Source organism: Cucurbita pepo, chromosome 6, assembly GCF_057944985.1.
Source record: "Cucurbita pepo subsp. pepo isolate OVF chromosome 6, ASM5794498v1, whole genome shotgun sequence".
NCBI lineage: Eukaryota > Viridiplantae > Streptophyta > Magnoliopsida > Cucurbitales > Cucurbitaceae > Cucurbita > Cucurbita pepo.
In genome coordinates, this window is record NC_141803.1 from 14,400,873 (window position 1) to 14,414,820 (window position 13,948).

General features: G+C 37.8%; 1 protein-coding gene and 1 non-coding gene across 2 annotated transcripts; both read left to right on the top strand.

Annotated features, from left to right (window-relative positions):
* Positions 1 to 535: 535 nt before the first annotated feature.
* On the top strand, positions 536 to 608 carry TRNAF-GAA (transfer RNA phenylalanine (anticodon GAA)). Its single transcript has one exon. It is a non-coding gene; the product is annotated as a tRNA-Phe (tRNA).
* Positions 609 to 4,627: 4,019 nt separating this feature from the next.
* Positions 4,628 to 10,570, top strand: LOC111797333 (protein NRT1/ PTR FAMILY 4.4). The gene is made up of 5 exons (XM_023680311.2): positions 4,628 to 4,850; positions 4,940 to 5,157; positions 6,764 to 7,210; positions 8,637 to 8,746; positions 9,714 to 10,570. The coding sequence occupies exons 1-5, from the start codon at positions 4,730 to 4,732 to the stop codon at positions 10,504 to 10,506; spliced, it is 1,689 nt and encodes a 562-aa protein (XP_023536079.2). The 5' UTR covers positions 4,628 to 4,729; the 3' UTR covers positions 10,507 to 10,570.
* Positions 10,571 to 13,948: the final 3,378 nt, after the last annotated feature.

The window sequence follows — 13,948 nt, forward strand, 5'->3', positions numbered from 1 at the left end:
ATGATAGAGTTTCCCAGGAATGTTAAGCCTGATCATTACATTTTCAATTTTCTATCACAAGATGGAGGGAAAGCTTAGTTTTGAGAGCGTGAATAGAGGTAGTTTCCAAAGAATGTTAAGTGTGGTCATTACATTTTCAATTTTCCATCACAAGATGTAGGGATAGCTTAGTTGGGAGAGCGTCAGATTGAAGATTTGAAGGTTAGTGTTCGATCCATGTTCTATTGCAATAAACTTTTGTTATGCACAATTCATGATTCATATTAAAAATAAAGGTTACTCGTGATAATGGCCTAGTCATTACATTTTCAATTTTCCATCACAAGATGTGGGGATAGCTCAATTGAGAGAATGTCAAATTGAAGATTTGAAGGTCATGTGTTCGATCCATGTTCACTGCAATAAACCAGGTTACGCATTCACCGCAATAAACTTTTTTTTATGTATAATTCATGATTAAAAATAGAGGTTACTTGTGATAGAGTTTCCAAGGAATGTTAAGCTTGGTCATTACATTTTCAATTTTTCATCAGATGCGGGGATAGCTCAGTTGGGAGAGCGTCAGACTGAAGATCTGAAGGTCACGTGTTCGATCCTCGTTCACCGCAATAAACCTTATTTATGCACATTTCATATTATAAAAGGTTACTCGTGATAGAGTGAGTTTCCACGGAATGTTAAGCCTAGTCATTACATTTTCGAGGTTACTCGTGATAGAGTTTCCAAGGAATGTTAAGCCTAGTCATTTTCATATTAAAAGGTTACTCGTGATAGAGTTTCCAAGGAATGTTAAGCCTAGTCATTTTCATATTAAAAGTTACTCGTGATAGAGTTTCTAGTCATTGCATTTTCAATTTTCCATCCCATGATATAGGTCAGGTAAGTTGTGGAGACTGCTTAGTTGGGGTCAAACTTATCATCTGAAAGTCTGATCCGTTCATCGCAATGAACTCTTTTTATGCATTTTTCATGATTCATCTTTTTAAATATTTACAAAAGAGAGTTGTAGCCTTCTTTTGTTGTACCAATGAACATAGTCACATAAAATATGCAATATGCCCATTACCTGACGAGAGTCCAGAATCAAACGTGGTTATCGGTAACACCATGAATAGAGGCTATAAATGATAGAGTTTCCAACTAATGTTAATTTTGGTCATTACATTTTCGATTATCTATCACAAGATGCGCGGATATCTCAGTTGGGAGAGCGTCAGAATGAAGATTTGAAGGCCAAGTGTTTGATCCATGTTCACTGTGATATAAAATCTCTTTATGCAAAATTGATGATTCGCCAGCCAAGTCGTCGTCGGCCTCCTCACCAAAATTGGCTCTTTTGTCCACTGTTGCGACTCTTCTAGCTTTAACACCACCTTTGTCCCTTGCTTCAGGGGGCATGGCTACCTCTCAGTCCATTGGAACATTTGGAGTCACTAGCACATACTCTAGTTGTGCAATATCGTTGTCTTTGCCAATGTCCCTTGCTTCGGGGGGTGTGGCTCCCTCTCAGTCCATTGGAACATTTGGAGTCACTAGCACATACACTAGTTGTGCAGAATCGTTGTCTCTGGATCTATCATCGTGCCAATCCACTAGGCGTAGCCCCACTTCGCTAATGTCCCTTGCTTCGACGGTTTCTCGTACATATTCGACAGCACCTTCAACAAATCTGACGTTGTCTTCTCCTTGATGATGTTAAACGCCACGTTTCTGGACAGTGCCAACCAGATCAACCCTAAGACTTGTCGATCCTCGAGCTTCCTTCGCTCCATGGTCATGGTATCCGACTTCACCCCCAACAGGGGTTCGTGAAGATCTTTCTAGTACAAATAATCTTCAATCTACATCTTCCAGAAACTAAAATTGGATCATCCATAAAACTTTTCAATTCCAATATTTGGACTTTCCATCTTCATAGATCGTGGTGAATTTTTCCTAGCTCTAATACCCGTTGTTAGGATCGTACAACAATACACACACTCGATCAAGATAAACACAAACAACAAGAGAGATTCAAGGAGAAATATTGACTAAAGGTTTTATTGATGACTTCATGTATGTAAACCAATAGATAATATAGAGAACGAAAGAAAGTACATTTTCAAACCATACCTATATGTTTACTAAATATAGGTTTAACAGATTTAATATTAGAGATATAATCTAATAGGCCTTATTTTTAGTAGATAGTAGATAGACCAGTCTCCCTATCCCAAAAGTGTTTCATTATCTCCTAAATTATCGAAGTATTAACTAAATTGGAATGAAAAGCAAAAATAAAAAGAGATATTCCCTCCGATCTAATCTAAAATTCTCAAACATATCAATATTGTAATAGTCAAGACCACCGTTAGCTGTTCGTTTTGACCAGTTACGTATCGTCGTCAGTCTCACGATTTTAATGCGTTTGTTAGGGAGGGGTTTTCACACTCTTATAAGAAATTCTTTGTTTTCCTCTCCATCCAACCCAGGTGAGATCTCACAATCCATCCCTCTTGGGGGCCAACGTCCTCGCTAGCATATCACCCGGTGTCTGGCTTTATTATCATTTGTAACAGCCCAAACCCATTGCTAGCAGATATTGTCCACTTTGGCCCATTATGTATCGCTGTCAACCTCATGATTTTAGAACACGTCTGTTAGTGAGAGTTTTCCACACACTTTCAAGGAATGATTCATTCCCCTCTCCAACTGATGTGGGATCCCACAATCCACCCCCTTGGGGGGTCCAACGTTTTCGTTGGCACACCGTCCGGTGTCTGGCTCTAATACTATTTTGTAATAGCCCAAGCCCATCACTAGCAGATATTGCCCACTTTAGCATGTTATGTCGTCGTCCATTAGTCTCATAATTTTAAAATGCTTCTATTAGAAGGATGTTTCTACATCTTTATAAGAAATGTTTCATTTCCCTTTCCACCTAGGATCACTAAGTTTCTTTTCTTTTCTTTTCGAATCAAAGATAAACAAACAAATCAATTAGAAGCTTTAGATCATGAAATTATGCATATAACATTGGCCTTTCCCAAGCTCTTCGTAGTGTGAAAGCATCTTGTCCATTTGCTCACTTTCAAACCATTAACTCACTATTTAATCCTCATTTTCTATTAAACCCATTAACTATTAGATAAGCAAATAAAGATGATAAATATTATAATAGACATGTGGTGATTAAAGTTTTCAAAGCTTTGAGATTTGGGGATTGGAAAAAACACAAAACCCCTTTTTCTTTTTTAATTCTTAAAACAAACAATTAAGGTTGCTCTTAGTAAGTGCTCCACACTTGATGGCTATGTGGGCTATGCCCACCAAATGGGATATCGAATGCCATTTTATAGAGTTGCTATCAGCTGCTTGGATCTTCATTTTTATCACATACATTAGAGCTATCTTGATATGGAAGTGCATGGCTTTAGCTAATGGCTCCAGAGTCGCCCACCATCTAAATTGAATTTAACTAAACGTTAAAGTATTGTCTACTTTTGTAAGTGATAAACGCATATCAAAAAGTAGAAATAACTCCAATTGAGGTTAAATTAACCCATAGTTTCTAATCGGTCTATTATGTTCATAATAAGAATATTTGCTAAAACTACTGCAGTTAAATGATCGTGAACGTTCACTATTTATAATCATTTGCAGGGTGAAATAAATTACAAAGAAAATAGAAAGAGCAATAAATGGATATGCAATATTAGCGTATGATCCAGGGTCAAATATGATACCTATGGTAAACCATAATAGAAGACTATATTAGCATATGATATAGGTCAAAAGGATACATATGTTAAACCATAATTCAAGACTAAATATCCTCAACACATAGGTCCTATGGTTTACCATTTATTTTAAGCTTAGAAACGACCATTCGAAACTAGCCTATCAACTAACCCATAATAATAGAATCAGTATGTCACTCGAGCATTAAATAGTATAATAAACAAATACGAGTTTATTAGATACAAAATTAAAAGTCAAATATTTGTTAAATGAAAATCTCTCACTTCTACTCGGTCGTAAAAACTTCAAAATAAAAAAAGAAATCAAGTACACAAAAAAAAAACTTCACGAAGTGTGAAAAAAAAAATTACAATCACGTAGAATTTTTACCGATCTCAAATACATAAAACATTGTTCCAAACTTTATACCTTGCTCGACAAAAGGCAGATGCTCCTGTAGGTAGGAACAAATTCACTTTCGGTGTTCGATGCTCATTCGAATTGTATCCAAAAATTCCCTATAACAGGATGGTTTGAAATGATGGTTTATTACATGTTCTGGTGGCATGAATATGACGAGCATATGAATGATCTAGAACAGCCGACCTGAGGGTTACCCACGATTGTTCTTTTTCGAGTAGAGTTAGCTTGTTTATAATGGGATGATTTGAAAACAAACTTAAAATTTCTTTATAGCATTTGGAGTTCATCAAGTTCTTCTAATATTTTTCTAAAAACCCTACCAACACTAAGAACTAGAAACAAAGGTGGTAGCTAAGAAATAAGAACAAGCCATCAACTTCTAATGCTTTGACTTAGCTTTGTTCTATTTCTTGATTGAATTATGGGCCCATTTTCCACTACCACTACGGCCACTAGTCGATCCATTCACCGCTATAAATACAAAGCAATAATCCCAAAGCCTTTGTATAGCGTAGGAGGATTCACTAATTAGTGCTTCAAAATCACATCTTTCTTTAATTTTTTGACCTTTTGGGTAACAATATAAATGGGAGATTCTTTGGAGAAGACAAAATCCATATTGTCTGTGGATACTTGTGTTGATTGGAGAGGCCGACCTTGTAACTCCAACAAACATGGTGGAATGGGAGCTGCTGCCTTTGTTCTTGGTCTGTTCTTACTTAATTTGTCTTTGAAACATAGTACTTTTTGTCTTGTTTTTTAAGAGTTTTTTTATGCTTTGTTTTTGGTCGTTTAGGACTTCAAGCATTTGAGATGATGGCTATAGCAGCTGTTGGGAATAATCTCATAACTTATGTTTATAGTGAGATGCATTTCCCTCTCTCTAAAGCTGCAAATGTTGTCACCAACTTTGTTGGAACTGTTTTCTTGTTGTCTCTCCTTGGTGGCTTCTTGTCCGATTCTTATCTCGGTAGCTTTCGAACTATGCTCATCTTTGGCTTCATCGAACTCTCTGTAAGTACTTATCTTTTCAATTCTCCGTTTTTTCTTTTGTTATTCACTTGAATTCAAATGTTTTCTTCGATGATTATTAAAAAATTGAGAAGCCATAAGCTTAAATTTCGAATTCAATCGACTAAAAGTGAAATCATTATCCAAACATGGGTCCAACTCATGAATGGATATACATATCAAAAAATCTAATCTTGAATTTCAATGATTAATGTTTATAACGTTTTTTTTATCAAGGGATCTGAACTTTTGATACATTAGTAGAAAACATGTATTTATGTTGCCGATCGTTAAATATTTTTATCGTGTTTATGTTTTTTTAATAAAAATTTCTCTTGTTGGATGAAAGTCCCACATCGGCTAATTTAGGGAATGATTATGGGTTTATAATCATAAAATACTATCTCTATTGCGATGAGACTTTCCTGAAGAAATCCAAAGCAAAACCTAGCTTACACTAGTAATGTTCTGTGAGCTTAAATCTTTTAATTAATTATTTTTTCTTGAAAAGAAAAAAAAGCAAAAACCCAAATAGGGTAGGTTCGTACCATCCATTATTATATTAGTTTGCCATAGACTAATTAGTGGGATGAAATCATGTATTTTATGACTTTTTAAACGTGGTGGATTATTATGTTTTTAATAAGTGGATCTTACTAAAATTTTGCACAAAAGTGATGAAATGTCCTCGTAGAAATTAAAAGTATTATACAATTGTATGGTGGAGGACTAACTAAGTTTTTGATATGTGATATCTCACATCGACGAGAACGAAACATTACTTATAAGAGTGTGGAAACCTCTTTCTACTAGACGCGTTTTAAAACCTTGAGGGAAAAGTTCGGAAGGGAAAGCCTAAAGAGTCTGCTAGCGGTGGATTTGAGCTATTACAAATGGTACTAGAGCCAGACACCAAACGATGTGCCAGCGAGAACGCTAGGCCCCCAAGGAGGGTAGATTGTGAAATCTCACATCGATTAGACAGGAGACGATACATTGCTTGTAAGAGTGTGAAAACTTTTCCCCACCAGACGCACAAAAAAGACAATATCTGCTACCGGTGGGCTTGGGCCATTACAAATGGTATCAAAACCCGACATTAGGCGGTGTGCCAGCGAAGACGCTAGCCCCCAGAGAGGTGGATTGTAAGATCTCACCTCGGTTGGAGAGGACAACGAAACATTGTTTATAAGGGTTTGAAAACCACTCCCTACCAGACGCGCTTTAAAACCTTGAGGGAAAACCCGAAAGAGAAAGCCCAAAAATGACAATATTTGTTAGCGGTAGGCTTGAGCTATTACAAATGGTATCAGAGTCAGACACCACGCGGTGTGCCAACGAGGACACTAGACCCCTATCACATCGGTTGGAGAGAAGAACGAAACATTGCTTATAAGAGTGTGTAAACCTCTTCAAAACCTAGAGGAAAAGCCCAAAGAGTACAATATCTGCTAGCGGTAGGCTTAGACTGTTACATGATAGGAACAACGTACACTACAATAATATGATATTATCTACGTTGAGCATAACCATTCATAAACTAGTTTACACTAATGGAGATTATGTCTCTTAATTAGCTAACGTGGGACTCGAACGTGCTTTGGTGTAGGGATTTTCCGTTCTAACAGTGCAAGCCCATTATCCAGGGCTAAGGCCAGCAGCATGCGAGATGGGGAGAAGTGGGGAGGGAGATGAGTGCGAGGAGGCCAAAGGGTACAAGGCATTGATGTTCTTCTCAGCACTGTATTTGGTGGCGTTAGGAAGTGGATGCTTAAAACCAAATATAATATCACATGGGGCAGACCAATTCCAAAAGCAAGACCCTACACAGTTCAAAAAGCTGTCCACTTTCTTCAACTGTGCTTACTTTGCGTTCTGCACTGGCGAGCTCATTGCCTTGACTCTCCTTGTTTGGGTCCAAACCCACTCTGGCATGGACCTTGGCTTTGGTGTCTCCACCGCCGCCATGCTTCTTGCCTTGATCTCCTTGCTCTCTGGCACTTCCTTCTTCAGAAACAACCCTCCTCGTGGCAGCATCTTCACCCCAATTGCTCAAGTAATTTTTCATTATTACTCTTTCTTATCGTTTTAACTCGGGTTGATATGGTTAGGTAAAGTTACGATTTTAAAATCAGATACGTAGGGATATTCATATTGTTGGATGAAAGTCCCATATCCGCTAATTTAGGGAATGATCATGAATTTATAATCAACTAATAGTCTCTCCATTCGAGATTCATGATTCCTAACATGATATCAGAGTCATATCCTAAACTTAGTCATGTTAATAGAATCTTCATTCTCAAATGTCGAACAAAGGACACAAAAAGAAAAAGGAGTCGAGGCTCCTCGAAGGCATAGTAAAAAATGACGAAGACTCCAAAAGAAAAAGGAGTCGAGCCTCGATTAAGGGGAGGCGTACTTTGTTCGAGAGGAGGTGTTGGATGAAAGTCCCACATCTGCTAATTTAGGGAATGATCATGGGTTTATAATCAAGTAATATTCTCTCCATTGATATGAGGCCTTTTCGGGAAGCCCAAAACAAAGCCTTGAGAGCTTATGCTCAAAGTGGACAATATCATACCATTGTGGAGAGTCGTACACATCTAACACATATGAATTGAGAACTCAATCAATTTGGACTATCTAACCCTATCTAACCCTCTAATCACGTTTAGATTTATACCTTACTATGAAAATTAAGAATATTTGACCTTTGTAACTAGGTTAGTGTTGTGACCCAACCCTACTTAACCTGTCATGAAAATAGAAGGTTAGGTTGTGAATTCTATTCGGGTTGTTCGAATGTGAGATCCCATATCGATTTGAGAGAGAAACGAGTGCTAACGGGGATGCTGGACCCCGAAGGGTTTTGGATTGTGAGATCTCACATCAGCTGGAGATATTAAAAACAATAAGACAACCCAACCCTACTTAACCTGTCCTGAAAATAGAAGGTTAGGTTGTGAACTCTATACGGGTTGTTCGGATGTGAGATCCCATATCGATTTGAGAGAGAAACGAGTGTTAACGGGGATGCTGGACCCCGAAGGGTTTTGGATTGTGAGATCTCACATCAGCTGGAGAGGGGAACGAAACTTTTTCGGATGTGAGATCCCATATCGATTTGAGAGAGAAACGAGTGCTAACGGGGATGCTGGACCCCGAAGGGTTTTGGATTGTGAGATCTAACATCAGCTGGAGAGGGGAACGAAACTTTTTTATAAGAGTGTGGAAACTTCTCCCTAATACACGCATTTAAAAAACCTTTAGGGGAATCTCAAAAGAAAAAGTTCAAGGATGACAATATCTACTAGCAGTGGGCTTGAACTGTTGCATCGGATCACCAATCCAAATCCAACTCGTATACACCCTTACATATGCTTACATTTTCCTTTTTGTGATCGAGTTTGGATATTAGCCATCTTTGATTTTTGAAAATTGTTTGATTATTTTTATTTTTTATTTTTGTATATATTAAGGTGTTTGTAGCTGCATTCACGAAGAGGAAGCAAATCTGTCCTTCCAATTCAGAGATGCTTCATGGAAGTCACAATGGCGTCGTCAAACTCCTCCACACCGACAACTTCAGGTCTGTCATGTCCTGTCGGAATCAATTTTTTTCCCTTTTTTTTTTAATTTCTTTGAAAAAAAAAACCATTTTCCTTATTTATTTAAATACCCTTAAACTAGTTTAAAATTTTTTATTAATACCACTTCAAAAATTTAAAAGTTAAAAAATATCCCTATCGAAAATTTAAAAATAAATATAATTAAGTCTCTTAAAAAATTTAAATTGAAATATTTTATAACTGCTAATTTAGGGGATAATCATAAGTTTATAATCAAACAATACTATCTTCATTTGTACGAGGTCTTTTGGGAAGCCCAAAGCAAAATCATGAGAGTTTATGCTCAAAGTTGACAATATCATACCATTATGGAGAATTGTGTTCATCTAACCCTAAACTTAACCTTGTCAATAGAATCCTTAAATGTCGAACAAAGTATTGTGAGCGTCGAAGGCATAGTCAAAAAATGACTAAGACTCCAAAAGAAGAGTAGTCGAGCCTCGATTAAGGGGAGACGTACTTTGTGGTTGATCATGGGTTTATAATCAAAGAATACTATCTCCATTGCCATGATGTCTTTTGGGGAAACCCAAACCAAAGCCATGAGAGCTTATGTTCAAAGTGGACAATATCATACCATTATGGAGAGTCGTGTTCATCTAACCCTAAACTTAGTCATGTCAATAGAATCCTCAATTGTCGAACAAAGTATTGTGAGCCTCGAAGGTATAGTCAAAAAATGACTAAGACTCCAAAAGAGAAGGAGTCGAGCCTTCCACCTTGAAGGCATAGTCAAAAAATGACTAAGACAAAAAAAAAAAAAAAAAAAAAAAAAAAAATCGATTAAGGTGAGACGTACTTTGTTCGAGGGGAGGTGTTAGATGAAAGTTCTAAAGCAAAGCCATGAGAGCTTATGCTCAAAGTGGACAATATCATACCATTGTAAAAAGTCGTGTTCATCTAACATTTCTTACTGTAACGTTACAGATTCCTCGACAAGGCTTGCATAAAAAGCGAAGAAACGAGAGCGGGAACGAGAGACGAAAGTCCATGGAAGCTTTGCACAGTAACACAAGTAGAACAAGTAAAGATAATTCTCTCAGTAATCCCCATATTTGCATGCACCATAATCTTCAACACCATCTTAGCTCAACTCCAAACCTTCTCAGTCCAACAAGGAGCTTCCATGAACACAACCCTAACCAACTCCTTCCAAATCCCCCCTGCTTCCCTCCAATCCATCCCATATCTCATCCTCATCTTCCTCGTCCCTCTCTACGAAACCGCCTTCGTCCCCCTCGCCCGCCGTCTCACCGCCACCGACTCCGGCATCACCCCACTCCAACGCGTCGGCACCGGCCTCTTCGTTGCCACATTCTCCATGGTCTCCGCCGCATTAGTCGAGCAAAAGCGTCGACACTCCTCCAACCTCTCGATCCTTTGGATCGCACCGCAATTCGTCATTTTCGGCATCTCCGAGCTCTTCACCGCGGTCGGGCTGGTCGAGTTTTTCTACAAGCAATCTGTGGAAGGGATGCAGTCGTTTTTAACTGCCATGACTTATTGTTCCTACTCGTTTGGGTTCTATTTGAGCTCTTTGTTGGTGTCGGTTGTTAATAAGGTTAGTGGTGGGGAGTCGGGTGGTGGGTGGCTTAGCCATAATGACCTTAACAAAGACAGATTGGACCTGTTTTATTGGCTGCTGGCGGGTCTTAGCCTTGTCAATTTCTTTAACTATCTCTTTTGGGCTAATAGATATTCTCAGCTTGTGGCGCCTTGAAACAAGCTTAGTTTTGTTTGTAATACCCAATTAGTATGAGTTTTTAGTGTGTAACTTTTTGATATGGTATATCTTTTAGTGGCTAAAACATAATGAGTAGAATCTACTTATTATTGAATGAATAAATCAATCAAAATTGAAAATGAGTTGAAATTAATGATTATATTATAAGCTTTCTCGGTTTTACTTTTGGTTTCTCTAAAAGTACTCGTATCAACGGAGATGTATTTCTTACTTATAAATTCATGATCATTCTCTAAATTAGTTAATGTGGGACCCGTTCTAGCAATCTTCTTGGATTTTGGTTGGATTGGATTTTTAAAAAAACTAAAAGTTTTGTTTGCAGGTTGACATTTGGTCAACCCAATCAACTCGAAAATAAGTTTATAATCCAACATTATCCTCCCCTACTTTTAATATTATTATTAAAATAAAAAGATATTGTCCTCTTTCGGCTTATTCTTTCCCATTTCTCTCAAGATTTTTAAAATGCGGAAGTTTCCACACCCTTTTAAAAATGTTTCGTTCTTCTCCCCCAACTGATGTAGAACCTCACAATCTATCCTCCTTTACGGTCCAACATCGTTGTTGTCACTCGTTCCCTTCTCCAATCGATGTGTGATTTCACAATCCACCCACCTTTAGGGCCCAGCGTCCTCGCTGGCACTCGTTCCTCTCTCCAATCGATATGAGATCTCACATGCACTGTGACTTGTAATTATTTGATATTTGAGTTGTACGAAATTTTAGTTACTAATGTAATTTTTATGGTTGATAAATAGGATTTCTTTAAAATATTTTAAAAAAGAACAATCCGACAACCCAACCCGAAAATGGAGAGTTGGGTTGGGTTGTGAACTTTATTCGAGTTACCCAGATCATCATTCCCACTAACCTAAAATTTCAGGTTGGTCTAAAAGATTTCTTCAAACCAACTCTGTGCACACTCCTACTAAAAACATTATATCACAATGTTATGAAAACACTTACTTATAGGTGTGCACCTCATAATACACTAGCGAATGAATCAAATAAACGTAATTTTTAACCGATACAAAACCACCTCTAAATAAGCTAAAGATCATGATGCTACGATCACGATAGCAACAACCTAAGGTAGGTACCTACGTACATCGTTTTCACATACATGGAACGACGTAGGTTTTTACTTGACCATATCAATACATTTAAGGTGGCTTTGATAAAGGAGGTTGTGTGAGAAAGTTAGAAACTTATTAATTAAAATAACTATGTAATGATGAGTGTGTGAAGGTTATGATGATGATGATTCAATTGTGGAAGAAGAAGGGCCCTTAAGGAAAGTAGTGGGGGAATGGATTATGCTCTTTGGTTGGTTTACAAAAATTTAGCCATCAACATCTCTTCTTTGCCCAACCACAACAAAAGGTTTTTGTTTTTAAAAGGAAAATCATTCTTAAGGATAGTGATCCAATACCCATAAAAGTTAATGCTATCATTCATCCTAAAGCTTGGCCCATAATAGTGTCTGGTTAGTCAAATGGCTCATCTAATATAGTCAACCATCTTTTATTTAAAGTTGCCAATAAGATTGATTTAATTACCATCGTTTCGGTAATACTTTTTTATAACGACCCTACTTTTTCATTAAGAAAATAGTAAAATCAAAATAACAAGAATTTTAAAAGAATACAAACGCCCTAATCTAACTTGAGGGCCACAATATTTAGTTGTTTCTAGATCCACTTCCATCCTCTGACAAGTTTTTTCATGTCACCTCAAAAACATAAGAAAATAGCAATGAGATTAAAAACTCAATAAGTAGCTTACTTGTAGGCTTTTAATCTTGTCCTTAATCCTTTCCTTAACGTTCATGTTCTTGTCTTGAGAACTTAGGCTCTTAGATTCTATTCTTGAGTTCTTGTAATAGTCTAACCAAAAGACTATAGTCTTGGGTTATAAGTTCTTAAACTTAATTCTAATCTAGTAGCCTTTTGAGGTTCTAGGTCATAGGTTTGAGAACTTGGATCTGGATCCTTGTTCATTTTCTTGTCGTTGGCACTTGATTCTTATCCTTTAGACACTCCACATAGTACTCATGATCCTCGATACTTATATCTAAAAGTTGATCAGGATTTAGTTTCTGGTTTTGGCCCATGGTGGCCCTAGTATCTCCTTGTGAGGATCTTGATTCGTCCTATAACTAGTTGTCTTGAAAATCTCCTGCGTCCCCTATGACATGGCCATGTGATCATGAAGTACCATGGAAGTAGTTTAGAGTGGCATCTAGTAGTCTTTATCTCGTGGTAGGCTTGAGACTTGGGTTGTGCATTCTTGAATGCCCCACATGCATTGTTTGCAACATTTCCCACGCTGCCTTTATCGAGTCCTCCTTTTCCAACATGAGAAGAACGTCCTCCGGGACTGCTTGTTAGATGGCGACAAGAGACATCCTATCCTTATGCTCCTCAATATCACCATGCTCGATGACGTCCCACATGTCTTGTGTCTGTAAGTTGACACGCATCTTTATCGACCATGTTGCGTAATTACTCTTTGTGAGTAATGGGTACTAGAGTGTTACGCTCTCCTCCTTTTTGCTCTTTATCGTTGTCACTTCTCCTCTGATAACATTGTATGGTGACGACATTTGTTTCAGCATCCTGGGAGCTCTGATACCAAGTGTTGGAAATGACCCACGATCAAGATATATCAAAACAAATAAAGGGAGCAAAAAGAACAATTTGAGTGGAGAGATCTTTTGGAACAAGGAACCTTAAGCACTTAGCTTTACAATTCTATTTGTTGATGTTGTGAAAAAAGCATACATCTCATGAGTATTTTGGAGAAAGCACTAACTTGCTTCCTAAACTTTCTCCTCACATTAATCCACTAATAATCTTCCTAATTAAATCATAAAACTCGGTCCACAACCACAAAACTTGGTCCACAATTTGGCAACTACTACCAATTCTACTATAGTTGCTCCATAAGTTTAAGTTAGTAACTTATTCTACAAAGTCTACTAACAATTCTCCTAAAGTTAGTGACTTATTCTACTAAGTCAAGTTTATAAGCTCACAATCTAGCCCGTCCTCTAGGCACCTTTGGAAGGCAGGGAGTGTGACAACGTACACGCTTCTCTTTACTCCATAGGTCCTAATAATTGTAGGGTTTGGTGGCCTGAAATTGACTTGGCTTTGCCAAAAGGCCTCATCTCTATCAGCCCGACTTGTGAGGAGTTCATCCCGCAGTAGGGTTTCAAACCTCGCTTCGGTCTTGTGACATGTTATCTTTCCTCTCTTCATTCCCAAGTCAAGGGTGAGTCTCATGCATTAGTTTGTGGATTGAGGCCTCACACACTAATCCCTACAGGTGTTCATAGTAGGTTCGGCACCCTACCTAAACCAATCATCATACTGGTCCCTAGGCCCCATTGCTGGAAAGACTCAGCTTAAAATGG